Source organism: Notolepis coatsorum (genome assembly GCF_963971535.1).
Source record: "Notolepis coatsorum genome assembly, chromosome: 8".
NCBI classification, from domain to species: domain Eukaryota; kingdom Metazoa; phylum Chordata; class Actinopteri; order Aulopiformes; family Paralepididae; genus Notolepis; species Notolepis coatsorum.
In genome coordinates, this window is record NC_140172.1 from 55,955,024 (window position 1) to 55,974,477 (window position 19,454).

At 39.0% G+C, this 19,454-nt stretch overlaps 1 protein-coding gene across 1 annotated transcript in view; it reads left to right on the plus strand.

The window, feature by feature from the left end:
- Positions 1-19,454, plus strand: part of LOC311233659 (ryanodine receptor 1-like) — a gene marked incomplete at both ends in the record, with an annotated part of 453,326 nt that overhangs the window by 336,045 nt on the left and 97,827 nt on the right. Inside the window, 3 exons of the mRNA XM_084320641.1 lie at positions 992-1,079; positions 4,500-4,592; positions 12,203-12,217. Of these exons, the coding sequence (XP_084176767.1) occupies positions 992-1,079; positions 4,500-4,592; positions 12,203-12,217 (196 nt within the window). The remainder of the gene's footprint in view (positions 1-991; positions 1,080-4,499; positions 4,593-12,202; positions 12,218-19,454) is intronic.

Sequence of the window (19,454 nt, forward strand, 5' to 3'; positions counted from 1 at the left end):
TGTACCTCATTGTCTGGATTTTTACTTCATTGTACTTAGGTTGTACTTTAGTTTGTATTGTATATTTGTAGTGTTGGGACTTTATTCCTCTTTTACGGTACTTACTTAAAAAAAATTACTGTATGAAGCACATTATCAGGGGCTCATACAGAACCAAGCATTTCACTGTCATGTACAGTACATGTACTTTATACGTGACAAATAAAAGCAAACCTGAACTGTAGCTATCACCGGTAATAAACCTCAGGGCAGAGTGGAAAGAGTGTGGTGACAGCAGCCTGTACATTACATCGTGATAGTTCAGAATTACCAAGAAACTTGATTCAACAATACTTTTTATACAGAAAAAGGGGACGTTGGCTTTGTTTCTATATAGAAAGCCAATCTTGTGTCGCAATTTGCTAGTAAGGTTACCAATGTGGTATTTAAATGTGAATATAAATATGTAGGTTATCATAGTCTATGTATTTGGATCTTGAGAAGATCATGAATTTTGTTTTATTCACATTTAAACACAGCAACATTATGGGAAATGCGCTTACCGTCTTCTCCAGAGTCAGATAAGAAGATCGATACCAATTTCATCTTTTTGTGTTCAGTAGAAAGCTATCCGCTATCTGGGAATCTGGCTTGATGACAAATTCACATTTAAATACCACATACTGTAGGTACCACCTTACTAGCAAATTGCAACAAAAGATTGGCTTTCTATATAGAAACAAAGCCAACCTCCCCTTTTTCTGTATCTTTTTCAGATCTAACTTTATTGCCTAAATGTATGTCTTTCTACTATTACCCTGCCAATACCTGTACACCCCCCCCCCCCCCCCATGCTGCTATGATGAATTTCCCCAAGGGGATCAATAAAGGAATATCTTATCTCATCTCATCGAAAGGATTTTAGACAAATGTCTGGAGTGATCCCTGCTTGTTTGCCCGACAAGTTGTTTATTGAATCCAAGGCCTGATGGGACTTGTCCTCCTGCCACAGGGCAAGATGGCTGACCTGCCCAGACCCAGATGCAGAAGAGCTGTTCCGAATGATTGGAGAGGTCTTCATCTTCTGGTCCAAATCTCACGTGAGTACGCTGGCAGGGCTTCACAGTGGACGCATGTCGTGTGGTTAACAGTGACTATGATCACATGGAGGCGGTGATTGGGTTCTCCCTTCAAGAGCCAAGCTTTCTGAATATACGAATGTTCTAACTTTTCACAGGCACGTCTACAGCACAGAATCATCTAATTTGAGTGTAAACCATTCTAATGTTTATTAACCATGGTCCTCATTCTCGAACGGACATACGTAAAAGTTACCAAGGAATTACTTCGTAACTTGATTTACGTACTTATTCGGCATTCTCGAACGGCTTCGTATTGTAAATTCTTTGTAGGATTTATGTAGGATTTACGAACTCGAAAAGGGAGTCGTAAGTCGAACAGACTGGTGTGCGCCCGTGTTTCCAACAGCTTTCTCCGGGACAAGTCATTGGGGATTGCCAATACTACATACATCCGTGGAATTAAATAATTATAATGATAATTAATACAACAATATTTGTATCATTAATAATTACATTTGCATCTATAGTCCTGACTCAATGAGGCATCGTGAGCATTACACACATCTCATTTAGTTATGTCAATACTGAACGACGCTTGTCAAGAGCCAATCGCATAGTCGTATTGACATTACTAAATGAGATGCCATGCTAATATGTCATGTTATACAGTAGGACTTACTACTATAATACCTAATAAAACAAGTCATTAGAATAATAGAAGCCTACTTTGCTGGAACTATTCATTTTGCACGTATACAGTATGTGTGTGTGTGTGCTCGCGCTGCCTCACTAAGCCATTTCTCCATGCATTTATTTATTTATTTATGGAGCATTTATTTATCCACTCTGGTTGGATGGTGTATTGTACTTGTGCTGTATAATAACAATACATTTTAATCGAATCTCATTTTGAGATCAGTCGTAAAAAAAGTTTTGTCTGGAAGGTGTGGGGGGACATAAGCACAAGAAATGTACGTGTGTGTGTGTGTGTGTGTGTGTGTGTGTGTGTGTGTGTGTGAGTGTGTGAGAGAGAGAGAGAGAGAGAGAGAGAGAGAGAGAGAGAGAGAGAGAGAGAGAGAGAGAGAGAGAGAGAGAGAGAGAGAGAGAGAGAGAGAGAGAGAGAGAGAGAGAGAGAGAGAGAGAGAGAGAGAGAGAGAGAGAGAGAGGAGATGTTTTCCATCTGCAGGATGAACATAATATACTCATACCCATTCATTTCCTATGGCGGTCAATTCTGACCGAAAACATCATAGGTGTGTCACCGTTGAATAAATCACTAAAAATTCAATGCAAGTGATCATCAATTGTATATGTTCAGAGGCCTAGTGTGGAGGATAACATAAGGTCTTGAGGCAATTGGATGAAAAACACAATATGTATGATTACAAAACGAAGTCACTCGGTCAGATTTGACCGGAAACGCAAGAGAAGGAATGATCTAAGCAAACCACCAAACAAATGCATTATGCAAACCCTGTGTTCTACCTTCCACTAAATTAACTTAAAATAATCTGAATGATATAGTATACAGTATAGGCCTACTGTAGAAATTGTCGGAAAGGAGAAACGCACAATTTCTATCTTGCGACAACACAAAGCCATTTATTTCATTTATAGCACAAGTGACAGCTGTCAGAACTATGCCGTGCTAGCCTCTGACAGCTCGTAGTAACCAAACATTTTAGCAATGAAATCCCACCAGGGCGTCTTCTCCCAGCCCAACCCCAAAACCAAACTCCTTAAAGTGACAGTGCCCCATCAACACATCAAAACAATACAATGGTGAATTATGTCTATAGAACCCACTACAATACATACATTATAGCATAATACTTATATTATGACTTGATAAGTAACATGCATCATTACAGAGTTAGTGTGAATGGGATTTTTGTGTTTTTGTTTTACCATCTTCAGCTTCCTGAGCTTTATTATAACAAAATAATGTTCTGACCTGTAACTAAACCTGTGAGTAGGTGGGTTGCCTAATCCTCATGACAAGACCACATTTCCTATAAACCCTGTCACTTCCTATTGCAGGGTTTGTTCATGGGATTTGATGAGGAGAGGGTGAACAGCCCCTTGTTAACCGTGAACATGGAGTTATTTTTGTTGATGAAGCACGTTTTTTTTGGAAAGGCTTCCTTTGCGCTGTAATGCCTTCAGCAGAACTTCTGTGGATCCGACCCGGTCACACATAAAATCAATCCAAATAGAGAATAGGAATGGACTCGTCGCAGTCTTGTCTATTGTCTTTCATTCCCATCGATCTCAACATGTTATGTCACCCAAAGTAAAATTATTGTATATCTTTGCTCATTGAAAGTATATTATTTTGTACATTAAGTGTGTTAAAGGTATATTTATACACATGTACTTTTCTGAGAGTACTGTATACTGTATTTGCAATGTATTTTTGGTACTTATTACAGTATGTGCTTCCATGTACTAATTAAAAGCACATGTTTGGTACGATAGTCGTTAATATGCTGTAAGTATTCTAAATACAATCGAAAAAATAACCACTAAGATGTTTACCAAATTTAAGTTGTACTTTAGTAAACTTATTAAAAGTGTACTATTTTGATAAGCAATGGTAACACTTAATATGTAAAAGTTTTAAATGTAACACACTTTTAGTGTACTATCTGAATGCATAAAAAAGATCCAAAATACAATCAAATAAAAATTAGATGCCCATCTACAGTAGCACTAAGACACCTTTTTTTTTTTTTTTTGGTCTTTTTCCCCCTCCATTTTCCTCCGATTTTCTCCCATCCCAATGTTAGTCGTATGCCAATTCCCAGTCCCTTCCTGGTCGCTGCGCACTTACCCCCCACAGTCAGATCATCTGGGAGAGTGGAGGCTACCACGTGCTTCCTCCGACACACGTCCAGCCAATCACCGCTTCTTTTCACCTGGCAGCGCGGATTCTCATTGAGAGGGCGTAGCGTGTGGGAGGACCACACTATCCCCCTCACGTCCAATCCGCGCTTAGCAGGCGCCCCGACCGAACTGTAGGAGTCGCTGTTTACAACGACCCGGACCCACCCCGCCAGCTTCTCCCACCCTCTGATACAGCCAATTGTATCAGTGCAGACGGCCAGCCAAGCTGGTGACAACCCCGGAGCTGTGAGCTGGATTCGAACAGGCAAATCCAGCTCAGCTCCGGGGCTGGTGACGAACGCAATCTCCGCTCGGCCACCTAACCGCCCTACTACTAAGACACTTTCTGAACAAATATTAACAGGACATGTCCATTTTCCTTCTCTGTAGCTCTAGGTTTGGTCCAGGAGTGACAGCAGCGTTGCATTGATTACCAATTCAGAAGAGTGTGACTGTGCTAGTGACTGTAGCTTAAGTTGATAAACGTAAACAAATATTAAATTCTTCTCCTCTTTGATGTCTGTGTTTTATTTTAATTTTTTAATCTTGCAGAACTTCAAGCGGGAGGAGCAGAACTTTGTTGTGATGAATGAGATCAATAACATGTCATTCCTCACCGCGGACAGCAAGAGCAAGATGAGCAAGGTAAGACTGGACAGATCCAGACTGCTGCAGTGTCACATGCCACATATTGCTTATCAGAATAACAGCAAAATAATAAAGGAATAAAGGAATAGTTTAATTTCATAGAAGTTAGGTGTCACTCTCCACACTTATCTTCTCAACTACAGTATAGACTAGGGGTGGGGGGAAATATCGATATGTAGTAGTATCGCGATACTTTGCGTGGCGATACTGTATCGATACAGGGACGCCAAGTATCGATATTTAATTATTTATTAAAAAAAAATTATATATATTTTTTTTTTGCATAAGGAAGTTGCATTGTTCATTTCAATACCTGTAATAGTACAGTAGTCCACACACACGCACATGTGTGCATTCAGTTAAGTTGGAATATGACTGTAATACAAACAGTTCAGTTTGTCAGGTACATGCAACACAGATTACAGTGTTTACATCTGTCTGCTTGAGAAAATACCATGTTCTGCAATAAAAATGATTGAAGTGAGATGAACAGACTGAACTTTATTTTATTAGATAAAACATGTTGACAAAGTTTTACTTTGCAGTTGAAAAAAGGTAATAAATCGCAATATATCGCAATATTAATATCGCAATACTCAGCATATCGCAATATATTTAGTATCGCAATACTATCGTATCATGACTCAAGTATCGTGATAGTATCGTATCGTGAGGCCTCTGGTGATTCCCACCCCTAGTATAGACAGTTATGATAATGCCACCATTTTAAGCATGTTAATTCTGTGGTCCAGGACAATTCAGTCAACATGTGTTAACATACATAACTCTCCTAAAGCTAGAAGATAATCCTTCAAATGTAGGATGTGATTTAAGGGCGGCTGGGTGGCGCAGCGGAGATTGCGCTCGTCACCAATGCGAGAGACTCCGGTCTCGAATCCGGGTGTCAGCATTGCCTCCGGCTTGGGCCAGCCGTCATACTAACTCGTTTGGCTGAGTTAGCGGGAGGGAAGTCGATGGGGTGGTAATCTGGCGTTGTGGACAGCGACTCCTACAGGTCAGGTCAGGGCGCCTGCACAGCAAAAGACAGGAAGTGGTGAAGGCAGTGTGACCTCTCACGCGTTACACTTCACCAATGAGAGTCCGCGCTGTCAGGTGAAAAGAGACCCGCTGGCTGTCTCCGCATGTGTCGGAGGAAGCATGTGGTAGACCTCAGGGCTCCCTTGACCGACCAGTAGGGGGCACGTGCGCACAACGACCAGGTAGGGGAGGGGGGAATTGGCATAACGACTAAATTGGGATGGGAGGAAAAGCACAGAAAATCAGGCGGAGAAAAAGAGGATTAAAAAAAATTATAATAATATGTAGGATGTGATTTTGGGGAGCCTTTTTTATTTGGTTTACCCGGATCTCTCTCAAAGACCCATTTCTGAACGGATTTTTATAAAATTTGGACCTGTACTACATAAGACTTCAGGCTATGGATCCACTGTGTTTTCCAGCTTATACCTATTTTTTAGCAAGTTCAACTCAAGTTCAGACCTCTGTTACTCTATTTCATTAGCACTAAAAGTGAATTACCTTTTTTAGTAACTTCAGAATGTTATCTTTCAAAAGAGACCAGGCTCATGCATGTGCTATAAGTATAAAGTATAAAGCTAAGCTTTGCAAAAAAAAGTATGCAGTCCTCAAGTTCAAGTAAAGCAAAATGGCCACTTTTCTGGGTGCTTGTTAAGAGGTTAATACACATGTTTGTAATGTGGCAGATGTAGAAAGGTCATTTCAATATTGTGCTTGTTGTTGAGAGTGAGTGGCTTTCACCCCTCACACATGACAGCAATATGTGGTCTGTTTACATAATGTCCTAACAGTGAAATAGGATAATCGAGAGTGAATTGAAACCAGCCCTGGAATGTAAAGCCACTGGATGATGTCATATTGTGTCTGTGGTTCTACTCTTTGCATCCCAAATGCTCCTTCCTTACTTCCTTTAGCTAACCATATTGAGTGTAATGTACAGTATATTGGTCACTTAACTACAGTGGCCTGGAAGTGCAAACCAAAGTGCACATTTCACAAACAAGCTAAATAAATAAATTCAACAAATCAGATGATTTATTTATGTGATATTAGTATTGGTCTCACAGTATTGTACCTTTAGTAATAACCCTATGCAAGCCAAGACAGAAAGGTGCTTGCCCAGCATCTTCGCCAGGTACACTGGTTGCAGTGGAATCTATATGTTCACATCTTGAAATGGAAGATCTTGGTATGAATCTGAAATCGCAATTCTATCTGATAAAATAATTCTGATATTTCCAATATTTTGTTTCAATGTTCTACGTTCAGTCAATAGAGGCCTTTCGCAGAATGTTTAGAAGGCCTAGTTTTTCCTCCATCTTGGAAGAGACAATGGTTGCTTGTGCAAAACAACAGTTGCTATGTATTGAAATATATCAACAGAAATTTACAGGTAATGGATCTGTGTCTTGTTACTGAATCTTGTAAACAAAGTCACAGTGGAACATTAAAATCTTGCTTTTACAGTGTTTTACCTACTCTACCACTGCAGAGAAATTAAGCATTTTCTTTTGAAAGTGGTTACCAATGGTTACAGGCAGCCATGCTGGAAGAAAGAAAACTACACAAACATTCCGTGCGAGACCTCTACATTCATAAAGAAGACTCATTGTCTCCTCAAGCTAGAAATTACACGTATAATGTTCATGTTCACAGCTGTAGACTGAACTGTGTAATATTTGAATTCTCTTTCAGTATTTCATTTCTTCTCTTTTTTTAATCATCTTGTGTTCTAATGTATGTTTATTGGTATATCTTCATGACAACTAAGTCCAGTAGAAGTGATGAGTAGTATTTCAATGCCGACCTCGAGGACATAAGCAGGTGTGTTCTAGATTAACATCTACAGTATTGTTATTATTGAAATCAAATGAGTAGTGAGTTAAAGATGTGGTTGCGACTTTCAGTAACGCAGTCTGGCTCATTAGTCCTCACCTAGACAATCATATATATTATAACGATGACAGGATATACAGTATGCATGCTGTACAATTTCCAAAACAACGGTTAAGATTATGAAGTAAGGCACCAGCATTACAGCAGTAAGTGTCCCAGGAGGGTTTTATGATTGTCTTTATTCTTATTTCAGTTTTCACATACTGTACTTGGTTTTAGTCTTAACTTTGATAATAACCTCTTTACTTTAAAGGTAGGATCTGAAATGCCATCAAACAGCGACCTCCAGGCAAAAGAGCCCCCGCATGGTACTGCACTTTGTTTACTTTTTTGTTTTGGTCTGATGTTTGTTGGTTTGTTGGAGCGTAGTAACATATTATACTGTGAATTTCTCCAGACCTCTCTTGGCAGGCACACATCAGACAAAACCATCAAATGAAACAAAGCGCAATAACAAGAGAGACACACTTTGGCCTAGAAGTTGCTGTTTTACAACATTACAGATTGTAACCTTAAGCAACACTGCACCAGAGTGGTAAGATATAATATACATATTATGGGTAGCTTGTCTGTCTGGTTGAGTAGATGAGATTCTCCTCATATTGAGATCATTGAGGGTCTCAATATACTTGCTTTTAACCGTGTGTATGAGTAGACAGGGCATTGTTCCCATACTTGCCTGTGTACCTGGAGGGTTGAAAAGTATATCCAATAGGGGACAGATCAGGACCAAATCATCCCTGGCCGACACAGAAGTATATATATATAAGAATGTCTTCCTGTGAACTATCCACTATCGAGATATTCAACGTAAACATAAAACATGGCGACACTTGAGGTTATGTTGAGGCAACACGGTCTCATCAGAAAACGTAAATAAATCTCAACTTCAGGAAACAAAGTACTTAATGTACATTATGTTATAGCCATATGTAATATATTTACATATTGTTTATGTTTGGTATCTGCGAGAAGACTTTATTTTATTTTATTTTTTATTTTTAACAGCGCAACCAGGACTCCAGGAGTCAAACTAATAATGTTTGTGGTGGGGGGTCAGTACAATCAACCCCCACCACAAGTATTGTTAGTTAAACTCCTAGTCATGCTGTTTTGCGCTGTTTTTAGTTGTTTTATAAACATAAATATATTATGTATGGCTATAACATAACGTGCATTTGCATTATATACCTTTTTCCTGTGGTTGATACTGTAAGTACTTTATTTACATATTTTAAGCGAGATCAGGCTGGTTGAGATTACAGCAGAAAAACGTCTCGGAGCAGTTTTAGCGTTTAGCAGGTCACATCCACAGTTCCCACACTTCGTTCATTTCTGATGAAGTACACAAAATATACTCCAAAAAAACTCAGGATATGCGGCTCCACCCTCTTGCACACACAAACACGTATTTATAAGCAAGTATAGAGAGACCCTAAGAATCGTATCTATAGAATTGTAAAAAAAAAAAAACGGTCAGGTGGCGTAGCGGAGATTGCGTTCGTCACCAAACGCCGGAGACGCTGGATTCGCCTGTTCGAATCCAGCTCACAGCTCCGGCGTTGTCACCAGCTTGGCTGGCCGTTCACACTAATACAATTGGCAGTATTAGAGGGTGGGAAAAGCTGGCGGGGTGGGTCCGGGTCGTTGTAAACAGCGACTCCTACAGTTCGGTCGGGGCGCCTGCTCAGCGCGGATAGGATCTAAGGGGGGTAGTGTGATCCTTCCACACGTTACACCCTCTCAGTGAGAGTCCGCGCTGCCAGGTGAAAAGAAGCGGTTGATTGGCTAGACGTGTGTCGGAGGAAGCACGTGATAGCCTCCACTCTCCCAGACCGACTGTGGGGGGTAAGTGCGCAGCGACCAGGAAGGGGATTGGGAATTGGCATAACGACTAACATTGGGATGGGAGAAAATCTGAGGAAAAAAGGAGGGTAAAAAAGATAAAAAAAAATAATAAAAATAAATTGTAAAAAAAGATATAAACAACACCCTGGAGCAGCGGTTCTCAACTAAAACCACGCTGTGGTTCACTTATACAACAAGTAGAGCGATTCCAAGGCAAACCTAATCATTTTGATTGTGATGTCATATAAAAGTGTAGAAGAGATGACAAAAATAGGGGAGCAAAATGTATTAACTTTGATCGGGAACAGTATTGTATTTGTCTGGAATAGTATTGTATTTGTGGGAATAGTGTTGTATTTGTTGGGAATACTGTTGTATTTGTTAGTGAATAGTGTTGTATTTGTTAGTGAATAGTGTTGTATTTGTTAGTGAATAGTGTTGTATTTGTTAGTGAATAGTGTTGTATTTGTTAGTGAATAGTATTGTATTTGTGGGAATAGTGTTGTATTTGTTGGGAATACTGTTGTATTTGTTAGTGAATAGTGTTGTATTTGTTAGTGAATAGTGTTGTATTTGTTAGTGAATAGTGTTGTATTTGTTGGGAATAGTGTTGTATTTGTTAGTGAATAATGTTGTATTGGCTGGTAATAGTGTTATATTTCTTGGCAATATTGTTGTATTTGTTGGTGAATATACTTTGTTGGTGTGGGGCGGTGTGGCTCAGGGGTAGAGCAGGGTTGTCCAATGATCCAAGGGTTGGTGGTTCGAATCCCGCTCAAGCCCATGTCCATCCCACTGCCGTTGTGTCCTTGGGCAAGACACTTAACCTACTTGCCTCGTGTATGCATGTGAATGAATGTTGGTGGTGGTCGGAGGGGCCGTAGGCGTTGATTATTCGCCACGCTTCCGTGAGTCTGCCTCAGGGCAGCTCTGGCTGCAATTGTAGCTTACCACCACCGGTATTACTGTGTATGAACGAATAATGGACTCTGTGAAGCGCTCTGGGTCAGTGAAGAGCGCTATATAAATCCAAGTCATTATTTATTATTATTATTAATAGTGTTGTATTTGTTAGTGAGCAGTGTTGTATTTGTTGCTAATAGTGTTGTATTTGTTGCTAATAGTGTTGTATTTGTTAGTGAATAGTGTTGTATTTGTTGCTAATAGTGTTGTATTTGTTGCTAATAGTGTTGTATTTGTTGGTGAATAGTGTTGTATTTGTTAGTGAGCAGTGTTGTGTTTGTTGGTAATATTGTTGTATTTGTGTTGAATAGTGTTGTATTTATTAGTGAATAGTGTTGTATTAGTTGGTATTGGTAATAGTGTTGTAACAGTGAAATCTCAAGACACTTGAACTGACTTTTGATTGATTGATTGAATAGTTTATTGATTTAGAATGGAAAATCACACATATACATTTGATCACAATTATGAACAGGTATACATTTCTCCATTTACCAATAGGATTCCAATAAACACAATAAAGCCATAGGCTTGTTTCCATTGTGGTCCTTCACTTTCAAGGCACCAGTTGAGAACCACTGCCTCTTTAAGATGATCTATTCACATATTTGCACATGTCTGATGTAAATAGCTATGTGCATAATGAACAAGTCATGTATCACATTTATATTTGAATGAATAGTTCAGATTTTTTTTTTAACCCCAGCCCTATTTCTTACTTATTTACGTACAATGATGGTGTTGATTGGTAGAGTCCTTTCTCAGCACAACACATAACGTAGTTAGCCACAAACACAATGCAAAGTCAATGGGGTCAAGCTTCTATCTGTACAAGCTGAAGCACAATGAAATCGTCTTTGTGCGCACTGTGGAGTGACTTTCAGTCGCCTCAGTCAGCTTGTACAGACAGGAGCTCTGAGCTGAGGAGCTCAGTTGACTTTGCATTTTATTTGTGGCTTACTATCCGGAGCTAGTGTGAGGAACAGCTTGGATGGTGCTGAGAAATGACTCTTCCGATCAACAACAGCATTGGTAAGTAATGAGGCTAGGGTTCCAAAAAGCACAACTATACATTTAATCAACAAAAACCCAGATGGCTACTGACAATCACATAGGTAACAGTGCTAAAGAGCAATGTGTACTGAATTATGTACAGATAATGTGCATCTGAAACAAAGCATTAATTAAGGTTCTCCTGCTGGTCTACAAGGCCATAAATCACTCCGGCCCAACCTACTTCCAGGACCTCCTCTCCCCTCAACCTGCATCCAGGTCACTCAGGTCTGGCAGCCAAAACCTCCTCGCCATCCCATGCACTAGGCTGTCAACCATGTGGCACCGTGCTTTTTCCGCCTGTGGAATCAGCTGCCAGGATCCATCAAGGCCTCAGACTCCCTTGCTGCCTTCAAGGCCAGCCTTAAAACCCATTTATTTTACTCTGCCTTCCACTTAGGCCTGTTTGAATCTGCTCCTATGTTTTAGGTTTTTTATTTTATTTTATTCATTTAAAATGTTTTTATGTTTTAAACCTTTTTTTTATTATGTTTTTATTTTATTCATTTGAATGTTTTCATGTTTTAAACCTTTTATTTCATTTAAATGTTATTCTCCTTCTACTGTGAAGCACCTTGAGATCTCACTGAGTTTAAAGTGTGCTATATAAATTAAATTTATTATTATTATTATTATTATTATTATTATTATTATTATTATTATTATTATTATTATTATTATTATTATTATTATTATTATTATTAAGTACATAAGTATGTACACACCTGGCACACAGCTGAGTGTTAATGATGTTCTCTCTCTGACTGTCCCCTTGTCCTCTTCTGTTGCGTTGGCGCTGTGGTTCCCAGGGCGGGGACTCCGAGGTTAGACTCTATTTCTGCACGACCACTGTGCTGATCGCATGGCACCTCACTTGAGGGGCTTTTCATCAACCTCTCCCACACACTGGCACACACTGGCACACACACACACACACACACACACACACACACACACACACACACACACACACACACACACACACACACACACACACACACACACACACACACACACACACAGACACATACACACACATGTATACACACCATATATACAGCTGGATTAGATTAGATGTATCTAGAGTTGAAATATAACAGGTAGTGCAGGCAGGCAATAAAAAAAGAGACTCAGGATGAAAGCACAGTATATAACTATGGAGGACAAAAACAACCATACTTAGGAATGTATTGTGTATATGAAATTAATAATCTTACACATTATCATATAAATAGATCCGTTAACTCAATAGTGGTTCCACCTGTACCCAGTTCATGAGCACTGTTAAAAAAAATTAACTAATTAATCTCACAATTTTCTGTAATTAATAGATTAATCTAGATTAAAAATAGCATTTTTCGATTTAAGACCGAAGCTTGTAACAGATATGTAAAATCAAGGAATTAATGTAAAATCAGCACAAAGAAAGTATATTTAGATTCAAAGACTGCTAATAGCTTTCTTTGAATACAGTTTCTCTCATGTGAAATAATGTTCAACAAAACCATCAACATTGACTCAGCTAGACCTCTTTCTTATATCCGAACAAGCAAATATACTGCTGAAAGTTCAGAATGTTGAAGATTTTTCACTCCATAGATTAATCTAGATTAATTTATTTTAATGCTTTAAATAATTTCAATTAATCTCAAAAGTTAAAGCATTAATTTTGACAGCCCTTATATATATAGGGAACCCACAACAGAGAAATCCTGGTGTGACTATAGTTACTATAGTGATACATATTCCAGCAAACCAACAAGATGCCAGAAATGACAGAAACTCATCCATCAGTGTAGAGACAGAAACTCATCTTATTAACCAGAGTAGAGACAGAAACTCATCCATTAATCACTGTAGAGGCAGAAACTCATCCATTAATAACTGTACAGCCAGAAACGCATCCATTAATCACTCTAGAGACAGAAACTCATCTATCAATCACTGCAGAGACAGAAACTCATCCATTAATCACAGTAGAGACAGAAACTCATCCATTAATCACAGTAGAGACAGAAACTCATCCATTAATAACTGTACAGCCAGAAACTCATCCATTAATCACAGTAGAGACAGAAACTCATCCATTAATCATTGCAGAGACAGAAACTCATCCATTAATCACAGTAGAGACAGAAACTCATCCATTAATCACAGTAGAGACAGAGACTCATCTATCAATCACTGTAGAGCATAAAAAAACAAGATAACAAGCTGGAAGGAAGTCACTAGAGATACAGCAACATGTCATCCACATACAGTAGGTCCAAACCCGAAGTTATTTAGTGAAACAACCATTCCCATACACCATCACTGGACAAAAGGGGCGGGCCTGGCTGCGGGGCTTCGCCCCCAGTCCTGCCAGTGTGTGTGGCGGGGAGTCTCTAGGCGCTTGATGAAAGTACTCTTGCTGTAGATTGGGGCTCATGGCACTGGGCTTTAACACCGATGTGGTGGTTAAAAGAAAAGCGCAGTGCCATCATCCTGCTGTTGAGTTTGATCTTAGTGGATTGTAGAGTCCTCCTTCAGTGTCTTCCTTTTCTTTTTCTTTTGTTTTTGTTGAAGGTTGATTGATCTCTAGCATTTGTAATGCAGCATTTGGCCTCTAGTGGGGGGTGTTGGTGTTTGTCTTCCTCCTTGTGCTCATTGTTTATACCTGCTACTCTGCCCCATGGTCCACCTCGCACCATGCCCCGCACCCCTCTAACTCTAACCAGGTGACTAACCTTCACTAAAGCAGGTCCCCTCTCATTAGCCCAATATGTTTCATCACTCCCTGAAAAACCTTACACCCACTTTTCCTCTAAACATACCTTTCATAACACACTGAACTGAACTGAACTGTTGAAGCAGCTGACCCTGTCTGGAGTTTACTCTGGCATTCATACTGGTTATCAGTGTGTTCCATTCATTGAGTCATTGAGTTTACATATAAATGTAAAACATAATTGTTAATGATACAAATATTGTCGTATTTATTATCATTATAATTATTTAATTCCGAGGATGTCTATAGAATCGAAGTGAACACAATCCCCAAGGACTTCTCCCAAATGAAGCCGTTAAAAACACGGGCGCACACCGGTCTGTCCGACGTACGACTGCCTTTTCTAGTTTGTAAATCCTACGAACAAATTTACAAAAAGAAGCCGTTCAAGAATGCCAAAAAAGTTCTTAAATTGAGTTACAAAGACATTTCATGGTAACTTTCTCGTAAGTATGTTTGAGAATGAGGTCCATTCATTGCTTAATGAATTACTGCTGTTTCTTGCAGTTCCTCTGGGTGGCAGTAAAAATGTTTAGTGACTTGGTGACTGTGTTCCATTTGTTAGCTAGTTATAATATTGCAACAAGGGCGGCGTGTTTTGAAAACAATGCAAATGATTGCTAGCCTTGCAAGCCAGAATCATGCAATAATATTCACAATGTATTCATAATCCATCATATCCATATCATGTAATCCTATTTATAATATCATGCTATTCATAATGTAAGTTTGCTTTTAGTGAACTACAGGCTATAAACCGTATGCAGAGGATTTCTCAGCCTCTAGTCATTCATTTGATTGCTGGTGAGATATAACGTATGCTATTTGCCTTATTCACCTTGCCGCCATCTTTATTTTTGTAGATTGCTATGGACACATTTCAATGAGCTGATGACTAATTTGCTTCCATGTATTTCAAAATATTAAAACTATGATGGTGAAACTATGATGCTTTTGACTATAAGGGTGTATTCTGACTTTTGTTTTGACTATAACAGTGTATTCTGACTGTTTGTTTGACTATAACGGTGTATTCTGACTGTTGTTTTGACTATAACATTGTATTCTAACTGTTATTGACTATAACAGTGTATTCCGACTGGTATTTTGACTTTCCCAAGTTTTAACATTGAAGTGAACGGGCACTTCCACATCCTTTTACATCAGACTTGACCAATATGGTGGCAAAGTGAATAAGGCGAATGCCCCCTTATTATGACTTTCCCTTCTAACAACACGTTGAATTAAATACAGTGGTTGGTCCTGAATATTCGTTTAGTCTAAACAAGTTGGGCTTCTGACTTCAGGGTTTGGTAGAGGGACTATAAAAGTTACTGGTTGCGAGAGACTTGACCACAAATTATTAACTAATTAAAGCTGATATATACAATATATGTATTTTGGCTTCCAGAATTATGTTTTCTATTGAAAATATCTTATACGTGGGATAATGAGGAGTGGGCCCTTACATATACACCACTTGGTATTTTCACAAAGCACAAAAATACTGTCCTCAGAAGTGTCTTGTTACAGATTACATGAAGATCTTTTAACGGCTGCAAAAGACTTAAAATTAAATACCTGTTTGACATAAATAATGGGAATACAACATCATTGATGAGAAGGAAATGGAGCTAAGAGTCCACAATTCTGAATTCAACCCTTGAAAGCGGAGCGGATCAAAAGGTTCAGGTTAACCCTTTAGGTAACGGGGCTGAACCTGTGTCCCTGTGTATTAAAACATAGAGCACACTGTTCTCACTCCCACATCCATGCAAACAGAACATCTCCCTCAGCGCTTTGTACTAAGTGGCTTTGTATCCTCTCCTGTTCTGCAGGGATGTCCTCTCCTTTCCCACAGCCAACCTCTTACAGCTGTACAGTATGACTCACACAGTATGACTCACACACACACACACACACACACACACACACACACACACACACACACACACACACACACACACACACACACACACACACACACACACACACACACACACACACACACACACACACACACGCACACACACAACAAACCTGTACACTCAGACTGCACCGCCTCAGAGTCAATTCGCGAACTAGTTTGCTATTGACATGTTCTTATAATCATTCGATGAAATAGCATTTAGAATGAAAAGTCTATCAATGCATAAAGGAATTGTAGTTTCAATTTGCATTTTGTATGGATTTAATTTAAAGTGAATTGACTCTGAACCAGTTGTACATGCAAATAATACTATACTCTTAAAGGGCTACACCACTCAAATTAAGAATGGCAATATCGTATCTCCATGACCTTGGATAGTTCAATATGTGTGAACATGAGCTACTTTCTTGCAAAGCCAGAAACCAGAGAAGTAAGAATCAATCTTGTGATGTCATCAGGTATAACATCTGGAGCTGCTTCATTGACAATGAATGGGAGATGTTATGGACCCACATAACATTTGTTTTCTTTTTTTATCCAGATGAGATTTATTCTATCGGAGTGTTCTCAGTTCTGAAACAGAAAATGTACCTATGAACTCGGAACATTCCCCTGGGAGCTCTCAATGTCATCTATACAATCTGTGCCTATGAAGCAGCTGCAGCCTTTAAACTTGATGACATCACACAAGTTTCAGCACTCTAGTTTTTGGATTTGGGAGAGAATTGTTGATGTTCACTCATATGTTTGGACTGTCTAAGACCAGAGGAATAACATGAATTATAAAGTAGATTTGTTGCTATGACATCATTATGCAGTAAGGAGACCTGGGAGAGGAGACAACAGACAGCAACAGGACTGGATGGTCTGTCCTACAGACACTAACTACTGCTTTAAAATGGTGTGGTTTCTTTCTGTTGTTTAGTGATACTTAAACCTGCGCTATGTAACTTTTTCATGGAATTGCTTTTGCATCTCATGGCCAAAGGGTGCCGGCACTGTGCCAAAGTTACAAGTGCAGCTTTAAAAGGATAACTTGGAACATTTAAAATTTTAGTTTATTTTTCTTCACCAGACACTTTTTAGCATTGTTCTTCATTTAGAACAAGGGTCACGGCTACCAGTGAGCTAAAAAGGACCCCTAACAAGCCACATCAATGATAGTGAATGACGAGATGTGGAAACGTTTTTTTTCCACAAAGTATTTGGTGAAGAATAAGCATATAATTATAAGAGAGTAACATTTAAAATGTGTAAAGTATCCGTTTAAAGATATATAACGTGTGTTTTCCATGGAGTTTCATGTAACATTTACATTTTTCATGATGTGTTGCTACTGTCTGCCTTCATTCACTCTAAAGCTTCAACCATTTAATTTCTATTGAATGCAGAGTGGATTGAATGCTATGTGTTTTCACCTTGATGTATCTCTGCAATGTCACTGGTTTCCTCCCATACAGATTCACTCCAAAAACCCATTTCCCACTTTCCCCACTTATACCCTGACATTTTCACTGGAACCACTCCTCCCCTGAGGGCAGCGGGATCAATCATTTTGATTTATTTTTGTTTTGTTTTTGTTTTGAAGGAGACAGGGTAGTTAAAGTTGCAATAATTATTTTCTGACCGCATTTTTCAAAGCTTTTTATGACCACTTCCCATCAGAAGGTCTCACTGAGTCATGGTGTCTTACTCAATCAACCCTGTTATCAGAAGGTCTCACTAAGTCATGGTGTCCTACTCAATCAACGCTGCTATCAGAAGGTCTCATTGAGTCGTGGTGTCCTACTCAAACAACGCTGCTATCAGAAGGTCTCATTGAGTCATGGTGTCCTACTCAATCAACGCTGCTATCAGAAGGTCTCATTGAGTCATGGTGTCCTACTCAATCAAAGCTGCGCCACCAGCAGCCAGTCTTTTGTTATTCTTTTCTTTCATTATTGACAAAACCACCCTCTACCATATGTTATAAAAGCAGTCTTGTACTTGCTAAACAGATTTTTTTTTCAGTGGATCTCTTAATCAGTATTGTGCATCAGAACAGTATTGTGTTTTTAGGTTAAGTATTTAATGTTTGCTATTGGCCGTTGTCACCTTTTTTAACTAAATGCCCAAGAGAACGTTGCATGTATTGTAGTTTAAATCTAGTCATCCATGCACAAAAACAATATTTTCCCCCGCAAATCTTAGTTACAACAAGCAAGGAAGTGCTATGTATACCTGTATATGTGATGTATTTACAACCATCACTATTTGACAAGTATTTTGTTTTGGGAGAAAAAGGAGTACTTTATTCACATTTACATTTACTTTATGGCTCCTTGCTCCCCTCTAGTGGTCAGAAAATGTCTATTGCAGCTTTAGGTATTGGCCAGTATTTGAGGTCAAAAGGTGATAGAGTAGTTAGCTATTCTATTTTTATTTAAAAAAAAAAATGTGGGCCAGTATCTGGGCTGAGAGGGGAACTAGATTAGAGGTGCCACAGCAGAGACTGTTCTGGTGGGATCTGATCCCAGGCCAGCAGTGGTACTTGTGATTCCAGAGGTGGGGATTTTAACCACAGCAACACTATCTCTTGTGCACCACAGGACAGTGGGCAATGAAGCGTCAAGTGCATCCTTTCCGTTTACACCCACATTAATAGCTAAACATCTGCTGTGACATTTTGAATTTGAGTTGGTTCTTTTGATTCCCCAGACGCTTGTCTCATTGCATTTTAGTGCTATTTGCATCATTGCATCATTGCATCATTGAGCCTTTGTAGGTCTCAATCAGGAACGCTGCTCATGAACCATTTTAGGGAAATGAAGGACAAATAGAGTTGTTCCATTGCCGTGGAAGTAACCAACTTGAATTTAAAATACTAAGATCTTCCTGTAATGTATTATAAGTTGTTCAGTGGGATCCAGGATGAGGGGTAAGAATTTCCTAATACACAAGTCATAATACTACTGCTGTTTAGTGTGAAGACTTGTTAAGTGTGGTGTTTTAACCTTTAATCAAAAGGCACAGGCTTATTGAAAAGGAAGATTTTATTAAGGGAAAAAAACCTGAATGTAACCAATGTTGGAATGCTCTCCGAGGTTCGTGGTGGAATCATATCCAGGAAATATTGAGCATGTTGATGGCTGTTTTTTTCTTCCAAACTTATTTTTTGTTTCCTGTTTTTAATTTTTTTTTACAAAACAGTCAGCTGGAGAGGTATGTTGCAGAAATTCCTGATGCAATGTAATTTGCATTAAGTGGAATATAGAGGAGGTTGCATTTGTGCTGTAGTGTTTCCTAGTGAATATTTATGGTAAACGTTTTTGTTTGATGAGGGTTTGATTTTGTCCGTTCAATTGATTTTGTATGCTGTTGAATA